At 34.7% G+C, this 21,243-nt stretch overlaps 1 protein-coding gene across 1 annotated transcript in view; it reads right to left on the reverse strand.

Moving 5' to 3' along the window:
- ADGRL4 (adhesion G protein-coupled receptor L4) overlaps positions 1 to 21,243 on the reverse strand; it is a 111,791-nt gene that overhangs the window by 11,659 nt on the left and 78,889 nt on the right. Inside the window, exons 11-13 of the mRNA XM_024565496.4 lie at positions 19,943 to 20,146; positions 17,375 to 17,595; positions 17,179 to 17,245 (exon numbers count right to left, since the gene is read on the reverse strand). Of these exons, the coding sequence (XP_024421264.3) occupies positions 17,179 to 17,245; positions 17,375 to 17,595; positions 19,943 to 20,146 (492 nt within the window). The remainder of the gene's footprint in view (positions 1 to 17,178; positions 17,246 to 17,374; positions 17,596 to 19,942; positions 20,147 to 21,243) is intronic.

Below are 21,243 nucleotides of genomic sequence, written 5' to 3' on the forward strand. Positions count from 1 at the left end.
GGGCCCAGTGTGAACCTGTGAGCACTTAGAGGAAGGCAGAAGAGGTTCGGTGAGATGTAGCAGAAAAGAAGGTGGGAGAGATGAGCCAGAAGCGGAGGGCAGAGACAATTGAAGACAAAATGGGCCCCAAGTCAAGAAATGTGGGAGACCTCTACAAATTAAGACTGACCCCTATCCAATAGCCAGCAAGAAAATCAACTGCATGAAACTGAATTTGGCAAATGACCAGAATAAGCATGACAATAAATTTTCCCTCTGCCACCTGAATGGCTGATGCTTTGGTTTTACTGAAATGAGACTGCAAACACAGGAACCAGCTGAGCCACACTGTGGCCAGGCTTCTGCCCTACAGAATTGTGAGATAATAGATTTGTGTTGTTTAAGCAACTAAGTTTGTAGTATTTAATGACAGTAATAGAAAACTAATGCAGGGTTAAACATATGTGTGAAATACCCTATAATTATAGTGTTTCTTATTTTTTTGAATAAAAATTTAAGATTGTTTAAATAAACACTAATTTATCAATAACTCATTTATTATTAATGTTCTCGATATTTGGTGAGTAGTCAATTTTATAAAACACTTCTTTAGTATTTGTGGATTCTGCTTCTAGGTTTCTTAAAAGAAAAAGATTCAGACAAATTATAATTAGTAAATGACGTCCTTCCCAGGAAATCATAAATGGCAGTTTGTACTTTCAAGCCATCTGTTAATGTTCTTGCCTATAATTCCTACCTTTTCAGGCCCTGCTCAGAGGGTTGTCCGATTAGTAAATAAAAATACAGGATGTATTTATTCAGCCCAGTCAAACTGAATTTCAGGTAAACAACAAATTATCTGAGGACACTGGCTTCTTAGTAGAAAATCCCAAGGACATCACCTTCGCCAGGTAGGCTGATCCATAACTATTTGAAAAGAGCTCTCAAAGGCAGAAGGGGTAAATTTTCAGGTGTGGCAACTGTTGTGAAACACGTGCGTATGGGCTGAGCCTGAGCAAATGAAAGTACATATAGCAGATGAAATCACATATAAAAGGTCTGAGTAAAGAATACGCCCAGGCTTGACAGAACTCCTCTGCCTCGGTGTGCATGGTGAAGCTGTGCCAGGAAGCGATGGGCTGGCGCTTGCTAAAAGCCTTTGTTAATTAAGCAGTAATTATACATACAATTTTTAAAGGTTCAATGTGAAATTGTGTTAGTATAAGTTCAGTGAAAAATAACAGAAGCTATAATGCCACGGTAATCGTTGACCTCTTGTCAGAACTGTAGAGTAGAATACCTTCTTTCCCTGTGGGTATCTCCATGACACTGCTAGGAAATACTTCTCTCCTAACATCATAAGCCTCATCTTGTTAACATCCCCTGCCCTCAGGGTTTAGCAGCCTTGGGAACACCTGCAGAGCTAAGAGAGTCTCCTCTGCTCAGATTATTAACACCAGACTCGGGACAGTAGACCACAAAGAAATGGGAGTGAAGTGTACAATTGTCTATAATTATCTGAAGAAATATATGGTAAGAGTAAAATGAAACATGGAAGCACGTGAAACAACCTGAAAATGTAAATCTAGTTAAGTAGGTTCTAAATGTCATAAGAGAAGACTACCCTTCATAGATAACTCTGGGATACTAACAGTGTTTAGGATACTTCACTGGTACCTTGAGGTTTACCCTTTAGAAGACAACGGGGTACCTCTATCTGCATCGAGTGCTGGGGTATACACTGGCTGGGTAGCGGTTCTGGAATAAAATAGTATTTTCTATGTGCCAGACGCTATTGCAAGCCTTCTGTATTTTATGAATTCATTTAATCCTCACACCAACTTTGTGAGGTAAGTATTCCTCTTAATATTACCATTATCAATACATTTATTTAATATTTATGACAACAGGGTCACAGAGAGATAAAATAACTTGCCCAAGGTGACACGGTTAGGAAGTAGCCAAGTCAAGATTCAGACCTACTAGACAAGTTCTAGAGTTTACAAAACTAAGAACTTTACAAAACTTCCAAACTAAAAATGAAGGATCAATAAAGAGAAGTTAAATTGACATCTAAAATTTCAAAAATTTGTTTATGCATTTAAATTAACTGCTAACAGTTACTTCATTGTAGAAATGGTTAAAAGTAAAACATTAATGAGTAGTGATATGGTTAGTTAATTGGCATTAGTGTCCTTTGAACTTGGGATACGAGTGAGGAAGGCCTTGTTAGCACTGAACAGGAGTTAGTAGGTTATGCCAGTGACCTCGGTGGAGGTACCTGTCCTCCCTGTTCTCTGAGGTCAAAGGGTCTAGGAAGGTGGCAATTCTTCCTGTCCTAGTAAACAACAGCATTCTATCCCTTAGATTTTGAATTTGGTTACTGGGTTCCTGTTAGTAATCTCCAAAGTGCAATGCCAAAGTCATCTACTGGGGCACAGGAAGAACATATTAAAATTCCCACTGATATTTTTCTAAGGAAGACATTAAGGTTTACTACCTAAAGATGATACCATACTCTGGCGTTTAACATGGCAAATAGAGTCACAAATGCCATACAAGGCAAAAAGAAGACCCAAGATGCCTCCAAGTGCACTGTGGCTTAAAATTAGTGCTGATAAAGAGTATTCAAATCAGAAAGTGACAGAACTGACATTTTTTCCTAGTCCTAGAGTAAGTTATTTGCCATCCAAGCTACAAGTCCATGTAAATCAGCCAGATTCAAATCCATGAAGGTCTAATCAGATTTCATAACATGTTATTTAAAAAATTCAAGTTATTAAATGAGCTACTTAAAGTATGCATTTAGATCCACAGTTTTCAATCATATTTAACGTCATATATTTCAAGTAAATGCATAATTTTTCTAAAGTCTATAACATGTATTTCAAAGTCTCTTTTAATGTTTTCTACTTAATGATGAGATCTTTAAAAAGCCATGTACCATTGGAGAAAAGTTATGTTCCTCATGATGAAGTTAACTGAAATAATACGTGGAAAATATTATGGCACAAATGTAAATGCACTCTCTTTATAAATTTAAATATAAAATTTATGTTTAATATAACTTTACATTCATGAATAAATGTATATTTATGTAATTAAAATTAAATTAATGTTTAAAATTAAATTAAATTTATATCTACATAAATTTAAATATAAAATTTGTATGGCAAAAGGGAAGGTGGGCTGGGGGAAGGAGGGCAAAGGAGGTGAAATGGGGACATCTGCAATGGGGTCAACAATAAAAATAAAGAAAAAATATTTTCTCAGTAACACTTTTGGAAAGTGCAGTTAGGAAGCCTTGTTGAAGATCTGCAGAAACAAGCATTAGAATGGAGCAGTCAGTATGGTATCTGCTACACAGTCACACCAAAATACAGATTTAATGTATTTTTGTGAAGCTTCAGCTCTGATGACTGTTAGGTATTAAATAAACTGAACTTAGGGCTAGACTTGGTATTGCTGTATTAAAAGCATAATCAGTATTTTGTTAAAAAATAAATACTAATATTTAGTGAGGGCTATATTGAACATATGTAAACATTGTCATTACATCTTTTCTTTTAGAGTATATTTTTGAGTCTTATAACACACATTATATACAGGCTGGGGCAAAAGTAGGTTTATAGTCATTCATATGGAAATAATACAATAATTAATAATAATACAAGAGTAATATCTGTGTTCATGTATTAATAAATAATAATACAAGAATAAAATCTGTGTACTCACAACTGTAAACCTACTTTTGCCCTACCCTGTATAATGTATGATGTAATGTGTACACAATAGTAGTAAACAAGTAAACATACATTATTTTTCAAGATGAAATCACACATTTATTGAGGTACATAATTTTTACCGATGGGCTCTTTAGTCAAAAAGGTTGGAGACCATTGCCTCATATGATTTGAAAGTTTGAACAAGGTAGCAGATGTATCTTCAAAATAAAGATAAAATTCAACTTTGGAACCACACTTCTTTGTTCAAATTCCAGCTCTGACCCTTACTATTTGGGTGACTTATTTAATTCCTTGTACTTCACTCTCCTTATCTGTAACATATGGATAATATTAATCCTTATCTCATAGGGTTTTTGGTATATTAAATTACATAATTAATGTAAAATACTTAGACTAGTGCTCAGTATATGCTCAACAAACATCACTCCAAATTGTCTCAAATATTTGAAATGCTGAACTATATATATATACACATACATATATATGTATGTATATATACACACACACAAAACATTCAACAATTGGATAAAAATTACTTTATTATAATCTCATTGGACTTGTAAACAGCACCTTAAAATATCAGAACTTATATCTTTCAGTCTTTATTTTAGACAATCTCTTCTCAATAGAAACATGTCTAAATATGTGTGGGACATTCCTCTAAAATAATGTCAGCAAAATAAATACTTATATAGATATAATTCAACAATAGGTCAAGTATTTATCACTCATGTAAACCATTTTTCATGGTTTTTGAAACTCCTCTAGGGTAGAATGGACATTTCCAGGTGAAAAAATGCGGCTATCTTCAAAATTTTATAGCAAAGGAAGAAGTAACTATATATCAAAGGGCAATCCATAGAAAAAATAACCAGATACCAAAATATAAGAATTCAATACATTATACTAGGATATTTTATGGAAGAGGATAGTTATCTTTTCTTATATTACTCTCATGTAGAACAAGGATCAGTAAACTTTTTCTGAAAAGGGCTAGACAGTAAATAGCTTAGGTTTTACTATCCTAAACCACATGGTCTCTATCACACTACTCAACTCTGACATACCATTAAAGCAGCCTTAGGCAATATGCAAATTAATAATGTGACTGTATCTCAATAAAATTTTATTTACAAAACAGGTTGTGGCCACTGCTGACTCTTGGTCTAGCACCCAAGATCGTTAAAGGTAAGGACTTTTTCCCAAGGCCTTCAACAATATCTGTCATATAAAAAATGTTCAGTATACGTTTGTTGAATGAGTAAAAAGATGAAAGATATTATATCCAAACCCCAGGTGTACTTAGTGGTCTATGTAAAAGAGAATTCAATTATTAACTTGATTAATTTTTAAAAATTATATATGTATATAATTTATTTCAGACAGTATGTTCACAATAGAGAATAGAAGATCTTTTTCCTCTATCAGGACTTTCCTCTAAAATAATGTTAGCAGAATAAACACTTAAATAGTTATATGTAGTGACCATTCCAACTTTCACATGTGTTCAAATATGAAAGATAATCAGCAGTTTCTCATCTCTCCTTCCAGACCCTATCCCATCCAATATGGTGTAAGCATCACCTTGCATTCAAATACATAAATGGCCTCACATCTTCCCACATCTGCTGAGGTAATAGATAAATTTTTACTTTATTATGGCTCTATTTTATTATGGCTGAAATCTCAATCTAATATTTAGTCATAAGCATTAAAAATATTTACACTTCATATTTTAAAGTGTTTCCATTAGGAATATTTTAATAGCTGATTTTTTCAGTATTTAAAAGAATAGTTTACAGGATAAAAACAGTATAAAAAGGTGGAGAGAACTAGAAATATATAAAATTGAAGGATAAAATGACCTTCATGGGTGTAAGTGAATGTTATGGGCTTATTTTTATAGTTGTTTTTAACTCTAGATGGTTATAAGTCATAGAAAGATAATAGAAAAGGAGCAAAGGTGAAGGAGAAAGACTGTATGTGAAGAGTATTAACAGCAATTTGTCAATTTCATATAATAATGAACATTCAGTCATAAAATCTTTTTTGATAACATAAGCCATGAAAAATGTTCCTTGTATATACATGCTGTAACAAATGAAGGAAGAGGTTAGTAAGAATGAACTAATTTTATACATATATATAAAGCATTTGATTTACTCTGAAACAAAGATAAACATTGCACAAATTTAAATTGTATCTAAAGTTATTACCAATTTAAAAGATGAAAGTGCAAGAACAGACATGATTGTTCCCCTAAGTTATTAAAATTTTTCTCCTTTTGAATTTAAAAGGATGCTTTTATTCTTTAATTTTCATGTCTTTTTAAAAGTGTAGCTGTATGTGTAGAGCTGGCACCATTACCTTCATGCGCGTGTTGGAAACCCAGTGCACAGAAATCCAGGGCACAGCCGTGGTGGCTTTCGCCCCAATAGTATTGCTTTCGAAAACCTCTGCCATTATTTGACCAGGACCTTATTTTATTCAGTTAAACATAAAATGCCAATTAAATTCCTAGTGAAAGCTTGCCATAGATAAATAGATAGAAAGGTGATAGATAGAGAGATAATAGGTAGATGATGATGATGGATAGTTAGATAGATAGATAGATAGATGATAGATAGACAGAGCAATCACCCTAAGCAGAAAAGAGATAAGTAAAAGTGATAGGCTATAATGAATGCTTCACGTGTTATCTTTCCTGTGGAGTCTTCTGGAAACAATCTCATTTCCATATCATAGTTTCTTTCTTTAATTTCCTTTTGGGGAAAGGAATCGACACTTTTGACGAACTGTTATGCTTGTGTCATTTATGTATTCATCCAACAATATCGCTTTAGTGATCATTACCTGATAAAGCTTAAAGATAGTATAGTGTGATAAATTCCGTAGGTTTTACTCTCATAGCACTTACAGTCTCCTGGATCAGACAGCTATGAATCAATCATTAATTAGTTATTGACACCGACACATGTCATTTTACATAGAGGAAAGTATTCCAAATGAAAATAATGGGCTTCTATGTAGGCAAAAAGATGTTATTGAACCATGAGCCAAGCCAGGGAGGACCTCCCTCAAGAAGCATTGTTTGAATTGATAACTGAACTCATACAGGAATTAACTGAAAAAAAGGGATGGCTAGTGAGAGGACACAGGGAGGGTTTTAGTGCAGAGGTACTGAGGTGGGAAGGCACACAGAACCTTTCAGAAGCTGTGAAGCAACCAATATGATTAAAATGCAGATGTCCATGGGAGGGTCTTGTGAGATGAGAGGTGCCTCCGAGGTAGAGTGTGCACTGCTTTACCCCTGTTTGGCCAGAGTCAGTGTTTCTCAAGTCTGTTGCCTACTGTTCTGTTTAGGTTAGCGTTCATCTGAGGGTTTTTTTTTTTTCATTTGTTTACATCACAGGTGGCAAACACAAGTCCTATGGGCTGAATCCACCTTCCACCTTGTATTAGCTGCCTGGCACCTTGTTTCCACCTGGCAGCAGGGCCAAGCTCTCGATTAACAGTTAAGGAGTAGTTACATTTATACAGTCCTAAAATTACATTTGGCCCTTTGAAGGCAACCTCAAAGCAGATGTGACGACTGGTGAAAATGAGTTTGACACCTCTGGTTTACATCATATTAAGATAAGCTCAGATAGGTTTGGTAAGCTCCACTTCCAGATTCTGCCACATCTCCGTGGTTACTGTGTGACAGTTAAATGTGCAGTGATCACTCTAACTTTCACATGTGTCGAAATGTGAAAGATAATCAGCAATATCTCACCTCTGCTACCCGACCCTCTCCACAAGGATCTGTTAATAAATCTGTTAATTAGAAGTATAAGATTATGGACAATTTAAATGGATGAAGCTTTTAATGTACCTTTTAGCTTTTTTTTTTCAATGATAAAAAATGAAAAAAAAGGAATTTGAGCAATTAGATGTCATACAGAGCATTGGAAATTACTTAATGATAGATATCTGTTGGGAACTGCCCTGACTGGTTTCAGAAACTGTAACCCCCCATGGCTAAGGCTGAGTCAGAGACCTTGGAACCATTGCCACTAAGGGGACAAAGCTTATCTCACTGGCAGGGGCGCCACCTCTGCCCACTTTACTTTACCCTGCTTGGCCCTGAGCCTGACCAGTTAGCCAATGATGGGTAAGATTCCTCAAGGGATGGATGACCTAAGACAGGTATGGTCACAAAGAGGCCCACAGGGAAGGACTTGGGGGGCTATAGAAAAAGGGGGTGATGGACCCTTGCCCCCGGGCTTTGACATAGCCTGAGTCCTCATTCTGTCTACAAGAAGTCTCCTAATCTCCTGGCGCCTTACTTCCCCTGCTTGACTTAAGCTTGAAACAATGACAGAGGGTGGTGCAGTCCTGTGCTGGAAAGGGTGGATTCCCTGGGGCAATCAGGCCTAAGAAAGAATGCATAAAATCCTGTTAAAACTGCTTTGCTAATACCTTCAATATAAATGATAAGGGTCCAAGCCTAAAATGAGTTTGTTTCCCAAAGTCTTATAGCCCTTTAGCTAATTTACCCTGACTCAGAATAAGCCCTCGGAGTTCTTTGTTATCTATTCTTTGATCCTTACTGCCTGACAATGATTGATGAGCTTTACCTGTATTGTTGTGCAAATTGAACCCAATAAAAGCCCATTGAGGAAAAGACTCTTGACCCTTCTCCTTTGAGAAATTGACTACCTTTCCTCCCCAAGCAGATCATGTCTTGGTAGACTTATATTCATCAGCAGCAGATGGGGGAGCTCAGTGGGCAAAGCTCCCCCACAGATAACAATTATGAGACAGTAAACATCCAATATGGGTATTACATATATTGATCTATATAGTCAGGATTTTAGGTAGGGTGTTTTGGTTAGTCGTGGATACTCATGACAAACATTTAGATAAAGCATTACAAAATGAGGGAAGAAAAATTGAGAGTAGACACGATTTCCTTCATTTTCAACAAGTGGAACATAATTTATTCTGACATATTCACTAAGTAATATGAAGAACTGAAAGTTTATAAATGGTGTTTTAGAAGGCCTGCAGTTGCTAGGTCTCTCAAAACTCATCCTGAACTGACTGTGGCACTCATGAGATAGGAACAAGTTTTTCACGGACCTAACAGAAACCTACTCACTTCAATCTGCGCGGGGACAGACGAAAGGCTATGTGATAGTGAACAGTCCAGATGTGAATTTGAAAAGCATTGAGCTTGCCTCCACCTGTTAATATAGCTGGGTGTTGCTGAGTAAATGGCTTAAGCATGTTAAGCCTTAATTTCCACTTACTTAAAATAAAGACAAAATGGTGGCTTCTACATAAATGAGTGTGAATTAAGCTCTAATGACTAAAGGCTGTGCCCTAATATAAAGCAACTTGGGCTTTCTTTTTGATCTGATACCATCAAGAGGCATAGTTTTTTTCATCAGAAGGAATTTTAAATCTTCTTTTCTGGGAAGCCCCGAAACTAGACACAACATTTTCATATGAGAAACAGAAATCAAGACAGAGCCACACAGATAGTCCATTCTCTCAAAATTAGTTGCTTGTATTTTGCAAAGAATACTGAAGGGGATGGAGGGGTATGATACCTACTTATAGGAAAGATTAAATATTTTCATGGATGTAGAACAGGAGCTTTGCAAATGCTAATAAATTCTGATTCAAAGAAGGACTCTTCTTGCAGATCAGCTTGGGCAAGGACACTGTTATATTCCGAGGATGATCAGAAGTATAAGAATTATTGAATGGATACTGTGCTCTTGACCAAGTTTAATGATTTTTATAAATTTTTAAGGAGTAGAAGCTTGAAGGCTTTATCTGTTAGCTACAGAAGAGCACACATAATTTGCTTAAGTATGTAACCACTCCATCTCAAATAACTGGTACAGTTCTTCAAAAAGCTATAGATAGCAGAATACCCGATGGTATACATAAATATGTAAGTCAAGATTACAGTCACTAGATCTAGTGAAAGTCTTGTAAAACATTATCTCTTGCTAAATGCTATTACTATTTTTGGTTTGATATACTAATGAAGTTTGTGAGGATTAACTGAGGTGTGAAAGGGTTTTGTAAAGATTAGAAGACTTATACAAAAGCAAAGTGAAGAACAATTTTAATGACTATCTTGCTCTACCAACATCCATAGTTCCTGTTTCATTATGTAACATCCCTCACTCTAAAGCTACATTTGAAAGAAAATATCAGTGATAAACTTCACCTTGGCCAGTTATTTCTACTTAGGTTTGAGAAACCCAAGGAATTTTTTTCAGATCTCTAATTTCTATGCAGTTATTTGATTTTTATGATTTTTTTAGTATGATTCCCAAGGAAATTATTTGTGAAGGTATATCCAGTAGGAGTATAATTTTCATGTATAGAAATACATTGAAAACTACCAATGTATTATTTATATAAAGATGTGTTTAAACTTTACTATTTGTTTTTAAATTGCTAGCTACCTATTGTTTTGAGAAGGTCAGAATAATATGAAGAAAGTAGCTAAATCTTACAGGTACTGAAATGCTTATTAATACATAATACGGAGGAAAGGTGAGAATATTAAAGTACCTTGAACCACAGAGGTTGTATTTAACAAATATGATAACATTAAATTAAAACCTGTAATTAAAATGTTGATGCTGTTATCCACAACATTTAAAATTTACAATGGGTAGTCTTTCCAATATAGCTTCAATGGGGTCATCTAAAAGAGGCTGCCCAAACCATAATTTTAATTCTTTTAAAAATATTTTTTCCATGTAAAGCAAGCTACAACATGAAATTTTATATAAGACTTAATATCAGAGTCTAAACTGGTGGTTCCCAGTGAGTAGAACAGGGGGATATTGCTCCCCGTAGAACATTTGGTTGTTCTGGAGGCATTTTTGGTTGTCACACGTAGGTGATGGTAGTGGTGCTACTGGCCTCTGGTGAGTAGAAGCCAGAGATACTGCTAAACGCCCTCTAATGCACAGGACAGCTACCGCAACAAAAATTTGGTTTGGAAATTTGGTCAATGGTGCCACTGTTGCAGAACTCTGGTCTATCATAATCCTGCCTTTGGGTTTATATATTCTAATTTCGCTATTTTGATACCCCAGTAGATAATATTTAGTGTTGGCAAAAATGTCAGAAAAAAGACATTCACATATATCCTTAGTGAAAGTATCAATTGAAGTAAATGTTTTGGAGGCAATTTGTAAATTTAAAAATCTGCCTCTACTTACATTTTTACTTTTAAGAAGCATTTCCTAACAATTTTACATTATGGATATATACACACACACACACACACACACACAGAGTTATTTATGTGTATATAAATAACTCTTTATTTATATATATATAAATAACTCTATTGGAACAGGAATTCTCTATTTAGTATTATGTGTAATAAGAAAATATTGAAAACAAATTAGATGTTCATGAATAAGGAAGTAGTTAAATAAATTAGAGCACAGTCATAATTAGCAACCATACAAATGGTAGAATTGTATATTCTAACAAGGAAGAATGAACATGAGATATCACAGATTTTAAGCAATTCAGGTTGTTTGAATTTATAAACAAAATTCTTAAATATGTATGTGTGTGTGTCTGGGAGGGTTAGAGTAGCCACTAGGAGACAGAGTAGTTAGTCACGGAGAATATGATTATGGGTGAAATGTTCACTCTTTCACTTTACATATCTTGTAATATTTTCATTTCTTTCAATCTTGGAAAATTTGTGAAATTAAAAAATGTAATAAGAAAACAAAATAATAAACACATATAGACATGGTCCATCTTTTAAGGGTTATGTGAGGAATTAATTTTGAGTAGGTCTTACCAGGTATTTCCTGGTGAAAGGGAATTAAGAGATTGTAGTCATGGAAAGAACAACTCAAGGAGAAAACTACAAGAAAACCGACTGGAATTCTGGGCAGACCTGAAAGGAAGTGGGTAAGAGTAGCAATATAGAAACACTCAATTATAAGAGTTGTAGTTTAAATTTAAACGAAGTCTCACTTTTTTAAAAAATGAAAATGCCTTATTTGGATATAGCTTAATTAGTACTTGTTTTAATCAAGGAACCTCCTTCAATAACAAATGTGTCTATGGAAAACTTCAATTTCTACTTAAAAGTTAAATTATTTTCACAATCTTTTTTACATTTTTGTACTTGAACCTAATCACTTGCATAGTTTTAGTTGAAAGAATTCAGCATTAAAGATTAAGAATATCAAAGAAAAAACATATTTTGGAAGTTATCTTCAGTTTGCAGCTTGCTTTACAAAGATTTAGAAGCCTTTCCTCGTACAGTTCAATCTCTGAAAAGCGTGGCTAGGCCTTTTCATGTACAGTTACAACCTGAACATTCCAAATGTAGTGATTCGTAGATGGGATCCGTGGGGTCACTGGTTTCTGCTGCAGAATTCTGAGAGATCCTGATTGTTAATGAGTCAACGCCTGAGGAAGTTCTTTCACTTGGATCAATGCAAAGTGTTGGTACTCAAATTCCTACTCATTCATACTTATCAGGGTAAATTAAAAGCTTGAATGTTCCTTTGAAACAACATAACCAAGGGTAGAAAAAGCTATCAGTGCTGAACTAATTCAGTTTTTACTCATTTCCATATTGTTTTGAAGGAATTTTACATTATAATCCCAAAGCAGACAAGTCCCAGGGCTCCATTCATAAAAACAAGCAAATATTATTTACAGAACCTAGTCCTTACCCTGTAGAAGCTTAGTTACAAACCTGGAAAGGTTTTTTAGTGAGTTGTGTATTAATTAATGATAGAATTTTGCACAAGGTGGTAGGATTATTGATTGAAAAAGCCCAAGAAAAGGCCAAGAAACGGTAAGTATTCTTATGAGGATAAAGTTCTTAAAGGAGTTATTTTGTAGAGATATGTAGTGTGAAAAAAGGCTGGAATAGGTAAGGTTCAACTGGATTACTGAGAATTTTATATACCAGCCTATGGCATTTGGTGTAGAGACAAAGGAATTATCACCATTGGGATTAAGAAGGCAGAGCATAGATTCAATTTTATGAATGTGAGTCCAGCTCAGGTACTAACTAACTGTTGGGTAAGATGTGTAATCACTCTATATCTTGAGTTCTCCAAATTCAAAATAAAATAGATTGCACACTCCCATACACATGTACACACAGATGAATTGTCTAGATGATTAAATTAAAAGTGCTAACACATGGAGAATGTTTAGATTAGTGTCAGAAATATGCTAAGACTTAACATTAACATTCTTGTTATACTTTTTTTTTAAAGATTTTATTTATTTATTTTTAGACAGAGGGGAAGGGAGGGAGAAAGAGGCGGAGACAAACATCAATTTATGGTTGCCTCTTCTGTGTCCCCCACTGGGGACCTGGCCCACAACCCAGGCCTGTGCCCTGACTGGGAATCAAACCAGTGACCCTTTGGTTTGCAGGCTGGCACTCAATCCACTGAGCCACACCAGCCAGGGCACATTCTTTTTATTGTTATTAATGGTTCCTATTGTCTGAGTTGAGTTTATTATGGATAGAAATGAAATGGGAGAGAATTACAGCAGAAAGCCAGGTTATAAGGCAACTGCAAAAGAAGCAAGGTAAAATGAAGAGGTGGGCTTTAGAGTAAGGCAGAGAGTTTTAAGTTCTAATATCAACATTATCTGTAGACTTACAATCTTGCGTCAGTGCCTTAACATTTTGAGTCAAATCCTATTTTGTGTTAACTATAAAGTGGGATAATGTTGCTAGTGATTAAAGCAGTTATACTCAAGAAATCAAAAATTATTTAAAATTCTATTATTATTGATGCTGTAATTTTAGCCAAGGATAACAATGGTTTGACTATTAAAGTAGGGTATATTTATGGAAGCAAAACTTTGATAAATAATGACATCTAGTCCAGATGAATCTATAAAAATGAATTTTAAATATTTTAATAACACATATAATAATTTTGTTATTTTTGGTACTGCCTTATTTACAGTGGCTACTGTTTTGTTTTTGCCCTTTGTTTTCTTTTAAAAGGAAATCTAAGCAAGCCTACAGGCAGGTTGCTGCCAACCTTAAGTCCACATCTAGAATCCACCGCATGTGAAGCAGAATCTGCTTCTTGCCCCATCCACAAAGAAGTTCCTCCATCTGAAGGAAGATTTGTTGAATGATTATCATTTCCCATATTGATCTCTCCCACATTTCATCAGTATCACTTCTATTTTATTATATATTGTTCTTTGTCATTTGTTTTCTCTTGCTTTCTCCTCATTAATGCTATAGTGGATATGAGATAATTTAAATATTTTTGTTTGTTTATTTTTTGTTTTGTTTTGCCATCATATCCACACCTCCCAATTAACATGGAAACTTACTAAGAGGGCTTAATCACAGAATGATGATTTCCAATTCAGTAGAACTGTGTGGATGGGTGTGGAGACAGCATGGTTGGTTTTGGGATATTATTTCTCCATTGACAAAGCTCAACTCCTCTGCTTTTGGGAGCTTGAAGGGTCTGGCCACCTCTTGGTGATGGAGGAAGCTTCATGGCATCACTCTGGATTAGTCTGGTTCTTATTCCTACTGGTAATCTTGGTTTATGTGATGACTTCCACTTAGATAGCATATATGGTTGTCTTGATGTTTATAGTTTTTCCTCTTCACCTTGGCCGCTTCTAATCTTCAGGGAAGGGTGGCCATGTCAACAATTAACCTTACCTCTATTCAGCCAATTCTCTTAGTTGTGCATAATTTCACTTGACCTGGCAACCTTCCCTCCACTTCTCTAAATTTTCTGTGCTTGTAGAATAGCTAATAGCTTTGTGTGTTCCCCCATCATTTTATTTCGAGGCAGGCTATATAATAATCCTATCCTTCCCTGCTGTGAAGAGAAATTCCAGTAAACATTCAACTTGCAAGAAACTCCAAACAAATGCAGGTCTAGTCTTGATATTCGCATTTGGTCCAATGTCAAGAGACATATGTCAAGCTCTCATGCAAACCATGTTCATCATGAAAATTCCACAGTCACACTAGCATTCAGTGTGGGATCGGAATGATAGTTTTACTCTACTGTTTCTGATTCTATTTTCTACAGCCCTTTAGAGTGCTCCTCCACAACTCATCTTTAGGAGAAAGGGGAGCACCTAACTTTTTCCTTACAGGCAGAGACAAGCATTCCACAGACAGCACTGTACTCTCCCAAAGGCCAAGCACTCCTAACTCTGAGCCACTAGCCCCTGGCTCCCCCTTTCCAGTTTTCTGACTGGGTTGTAGATGGTCCTACTGTCTCTTCGTAAGACCCATGTGGAGTGTTAGGCCAAACCTGTTGGTGGCTCTTTTTCAGATGTTTGGTACTCAATATTTCTTTTATTTAATCTTTGAACTAGATACTATTTTGGGACAATGAGAAAAATTTCACCTAACTTTGTCTTATAAAGCAGTATAATAGAAGTACTACTACTACTACCAACAATAATAATATGAAAAAGTAAAAGAAAAATGAGAATAAAAAGAAGCCAGCATTAGCACAGAAATTCAGGAATGACTACAGTAAATAAATTCATTTCAATTCAATAATTATTTAAGAAATTTCTGCAGTTTTTAAAGACTAAAAATGCTAAACAATTTTAGAGTAAAAGTGAGAGGTCTCCTACATTTCTTAAGTAGCCTGACTTTATCTGGTTAAAAGGAATAATTATCACACTGAAACTGTACGAAAGATAAATTGGTTCAATTCCAGACTAGGACAATGTGAAATTGTTCATTTAGACTTCTAAGAAAGTTAGCAAGACTTGTTTTTAGATAAGCCCATCTAAAGCCAGTGGACCTTACTATAAAACAGTGCAAAGTTATTTTTCCTTTACATAAGCAAAAGTTAAAAAAAATTCAGGGGACACTTTCCCTTTTTTACGTCACATAAATACACTCCTATTTTTCCTGTTTTCAGCATAATTTCTAGCTATCTACTTTTCCTCTAAACTATAAAAATCACTGATCCACACAACTTTCAGTTCTATGAAATGATATCAGGGTCAGTCCATTCTATAGAAAGTCATTCAGTAAAATTAGTATATGTACAAAGTGTCTTCACACAAAATACTCATACAGGGAAACACATGAAAATATGTGAATGGGTCACTTTTCAGTCTATTCTCATGTAGGTTGAACATTTTGGAACTGTAATAAACTAACCTTGAGATAATTTTAGCTAACAGCTAATCAATAGTTTTCTTGTGTTACTAGATTTGTTGTGAAAATTATAACAATTTTATGTGGCAATGAAAAGCATAGCCTTGAATGTAGTTTATTTCACCCACATCATTGAAACGTAAGTCCTGATGAAAATTCTTTGCTTTGCATTTCAGCTCTTCCTCCTTTACGTAGCTTCCCCATAACCATAAAAAATTGGAAAGGAGTGACAGAAAAAACATTAACAAGAAGATACCCAGCTTATGATCAAAACATATGGGACAAAGTGGTCCAAAATATTGTCACATCTCCTCCACTGATAAGTTATTCATTCTAGAGCCTTGTCAGACCTCACAGATTCATTGACAGACTTTTATATTCAGAATGGCTTTGAAAACTCACAGCCCTCAAAATGCTCCTAAGACATATTAACACGTCTTTATTTAGAATGGAACATTAGCGTCTGCCATAATTGTAGATTTGAAACCACATTCAATAAGAATTAAAAGGTCCTCTTCCTAGATGAAATAAGACTGTATGAGTTGTCTGCTCATGAGAAAGAGTGAGTTCTTGTCTCAGATGCCACGATATAATGTAAATCACTTTCATGATAACAGGGCACACAGGACGGTAAAACTGCAAAGAAGACAGTCTAATCTTCCAAGGTCACTGATCATCAATAAAATATTAAATAACAAAAACACCTGAAATGCCAGGTTATAAAAGTTTGGAACACTCTAGGTATTGCAGTATGCTGAGATACTACTGATGAGTAGAAAATGTTTTTTCATATTATGCAGAGATACATCCTGTCATAGGAGTGGTAAATGAACTATAATAGTTTGGAATTTAAAATGTATATATATGGTTTTTCTCTGGCCAGTGTGGCTCAGTTGGTTGGGTGTCATCCCACAAACCGAAAGGTTGCCAGTTCAATTCTCAGTCAGGACACATGCCTGGGTTGTGGGTTTGGTCCCTGGTTGGGATGGGTGCCCGAGGCAACAGATAGATATTTCTCTCTCACATCAATGATTCTCTCTCTCTTTTTCCCTCTCTTCCCCCCTCTCTAGGATAAACACAAGGAAAAAACTTCAAAAGATGCATTTATATTTTTCTCAATAGTGGTAGAATATATTGAAATATTAACAAATAATATACTGTAAAGTGCTCATTTTCCCCCTCAGAATAATGCCTAATGGCTGAGAATTTTAAACACCCTTTATAACTTTTTCAAATTCTAGCAACAATTTTAAATATACGTACAAGAATGATTAGACATGCTGGTCCTATAAAACTCCAAATAAAGTTGTTTTCTGTGCTAAGCCAACATCTGAAAAGTAAATAATAAATAAAAATCTATAAATGTTCTTGTATGTACTTTAACAAAACAACATTTTCAGTGATGTACAAACCATGTTCAAAATTGCATTTCAAATACTTTAAGATCATCTTAACTTACACTTTGGTGGTGCCATAATATCTATATCCCAATGATGCTGAAAATCCAACCACCACAGCCGGGCTGAGATAGCCGAAGATATAAAAGTTCTTGTGCAAAAACCCCTTGTTGTAGATGACTCCCACAACAATGAGATAGAGGTGGATGCCTTCAATGCACATCCACGCAAAGGCAGCTAAAAAGAAGTAATGCAGCAGACCGGCAGTGATTGAACAGAAGAGCTAGAAGTCAAAGAAAGACACACAAAAAATGTTTGCTTTAACATTATCACAACATAAAATCTTGACTTTCTCTATAAATCATGCCACTTCATATGATACTTGGTCACATTAAAATATTCCTGTCAAGTGTCAGTTTTTTAGGATCTACCATTTTCCGCTGATTTGAAAGAACTGTGATTCATCAATGTAAAACATTTGCCAATTCTGTGATAGAACTATGTAACTGTTCTTGTCCAGAGAATTTTGTTTTATACATTCATTTTATGGTAAAATGACAAATTATGGATTTACATATAAACCATGATCTCAGTGAAGATATTATGATTTAAGTTAATTTCTGTTTTGGAGATGACTCACTCAGTTTTGTTCATACTCAGTAAAAGTTATTGCTAATACTATGTAGATAAAACATAATATCCTGATTAGGTGTCAAACATAAAACAGACAAATGATATATTTTAAAAAATATCCATTGAAGAATGACTTTATGTTATAAGATTACCAGGTAAATTTGAGATGATTTCAGTTAAATATTATTCATTAGTATTTACTTTATATTTATAATTGGAGTTAGGCTTATAAGAAATAACAGAAAAAAAAGTAGTTATACACTTCTGTATTAATAGAACTAATGTCATCTATTCCTGAGAGATAACATAATGCACACTTACATGCCTATTGCATTTATTAAACTGTACAACTCAAGCATAGTGAGATTACAATAGATAAAATATGGTGGAAAGTACTACATAAGGTTAGGAACAGAGATCATTGGTTAGTACGATTTGGGAACCAATTTAGGAGGACTCAAGATTTGAAATATGGCTTGAGAATGGGAGGAATTTGCTAGGTGAAATAGAATTTAAAGTGAACACTTTATAAGGAATAGTTCTGTGGTGAGAATGATGGTGGAAAAAGACTGAAGGAGGAAATAGGCATTAAGGATAGTGGTAGATGTATAAAATTGAGAGGTGTTTGTCTAATGTATACTATTTAAAATAGAAGCTTTGTGGTATCTATTTCAGAAGAAAACCTTGAGAGCTGATGGTTAGTTTTCGTCCTTGAAAGCTTTACAATAACAGCGGAGATGTGGAGGCGATTATTGTTTTGTGCCATGACCCGCACTTCTGCCGTCTCCAGTGCTAGAAGGGCAGTCGGCCTAGGGCTCCAGCTGCTGCACTAGGAAAGCCATTGCTGTGTTGTTTGTTTCTCCCAGCTGACCAGCCAATGACCCAGCACAGCAGGCTTTCTTTCTTTCTTTAAAATTTTCTTATTGTATTTTTTCCTATTATCATTCATCCCTTTATATCCTCTTCCGCTACTGCTCACCCACCTCTTCTCCCCCTACAATCACCACACTGTTGTCCATGCGCAAGAATCCTTTTTCTTTCCCGATTGATCCCTTCACCCCCTAACCTCTCCCTAACACCACTGACCTGGAGAACATTATGCTAAGTGAAATGAGCCAGTCAGAGAAAGACAAGTACCATATGATTTCACTCATATGTGGAATCTAATAACAAACTGAACTAATAAGCAAAATAGAGATAGACTCATAGATATGCGAGAGCAGCCTGACAGGCTTTGTAAGATGTTCCTGTCCTCTGAGAGACAGAGGACTCCTTTGTCATGTGACTCTGGCTTAAGATCTCCCAGAACTCCTTGACAATTTTGCTGAACTTTCTTTAGAACTGCCCTGTGGGGTAAAACGCTTCCATCACTTGTCCTTTCCTTCTTCCCTCCTTCACTCGTGGTCAGACCTGGGTCATGGACTGATGACTCTCCAGGTCTCTCTTCTCACTTTTTTTCATAGTCATTTCATCTAATACAAGTATTACATGTGTAAGTCCATTTTAGTGTCTGCTTCTAGCAGGACCTAGATTAAACACAATATGGAAAACTATTTGGTAAAGTCCTTGATCAATAATGCTAAAAATGGTAGTTATTAAAGTGTAGTTATTAAGTAGAGTCAATTTTTCATGTTTTATCCTACGGAAGGAACCCTAGCTGTTTTCATGTTCCTTCCTTGTGTTAAGGGAAACTTTATTTCCACTCCTCTCTCCCCCTTCCTTTGCTTAATGTCCATTTAAATCAAATGAAAACAAAAAATTATTTTTTCATTTTGTTGCAAAGTTTCCATGTGTCCCAATATTTCATAATGAGGGACATTTTGGTTAATGGAATTGATAAGCACACTGCTCAGATATGTTAGCAATATCACAATAAGAAAAGACATTGAGTTTGCTCCATTAAAGCCTTAATTACAATTCATGTTTCTATGATATTTGCACTTCAGAAAGTATGAATTTAGAACATAAAAATAAGAGAGCAAGGGAGATTTACATACCTTATTAGAATTTGTATTGATCCCAACAAGAAAAACAAGTTCAGCAAGGAATAAGTTACAGCAGAGGTTTTTGTGAATCGTTGTCCTGGTGCTTTGAATTTCACTGAAGAACCAGAAGGTAAAAATGCATATGGCCAAGCAAATCAGTGAAATAATTATTCCTAGTTGAGTGATTCTTGTAAGAATATTATAATCTTTAATACCCTAAGGGAAAATAATAATAAAGCATTTCAGAGAATAACTCAGTAACTTGTCAAAAGAACTACAACATATAATGAACTTTCGTTTTTGGTGAAACATTAATCAAAATGTCCATAAAATGTAAAAATACAAATGTGCATGTAGATGATTTTTGAAAATGCTCAATATTCAGAGAAATGTGATATAAATCATGTAACACTTTAACAGTTCTGTAATTAGTGATTTTTTTCTAGGCACAGTATATATATTAGTATATAGTTTAATACCGTTATCATCATCAGTTTCATGGTATTAGAATAGTAATTCATTATTATAATGTGAAAATGGTTAATTAAAACAGATTCATCAATGGTAAGACCAAATCTTATTTCTATGCAGCAATTCATCTAAAACACATTAACAAATGTATTAGAAATGTTGAATATATAGTATAGGTGAGAGGTTTTTGAAGTGAGAAAGATTGGTTTTATTCTAACCAGATGAATGTTTACATTTTATATGAAGAATAGAGGCTTCTTTACTTACTTAATATTCAGGAAAACCCCCCCCCCCCATCTTCATGACTGATATGGTTAGCCTGATTTATCTGTCTCTGTGTGTATATATATATGAAAATAAACCTGTAACAATTAAGATTGTTATAGAGAGGTATAAAATAAGGTATTATATAATATAAAAGCAAGATATTATTGATGTAAAATACATATTCTGAAGCTATTTACCTTAGGGGGATTTTTCATGCTTAAAAATCTTGTGGGATTCTACATTATTAAAATATGATACTAGTTATGAATGTGCTAATGCTTATTGATTGGGTATCAGATATTTTTAACTAAGTTTTTATTGGTGAAAAAAATAAACTTTATATACAAAGCCAAAGACCTTTAATATATAAGTAGTTTTTAAAAGCATCACTAAAAACAGTCAATGGGTGGATATTCAACACAATCTACCACATATTGCAGTCTAGATAAGTCCTAGACTAAAAATAACTAAAATCAAGTCTAGATTTGTCATAGAAGACAGGTAAGAAAAACAAAGACTGAAAAAAGATACAGTTTCATCAATTAATGAAATATGTTATTTATGTTAGGTAGCAG

The sequence above is a fragment of the Desmodus rotundus genome, chromosome 3 (assembly GCF_022682495.2).
Source record: "Desmodus rotundus isolate HL8 chromosome 3, HLdesRot8A.1, whole genome shotgun sequence".
In the NCBI taxonomy this organism is placed as follows: domain Eukaryota; kingdom Metazoa; phylum Chordata; class Mammalia; order Chiroptera; family Phyllostomidae; genus Desmodus; species Desmodus rotundus.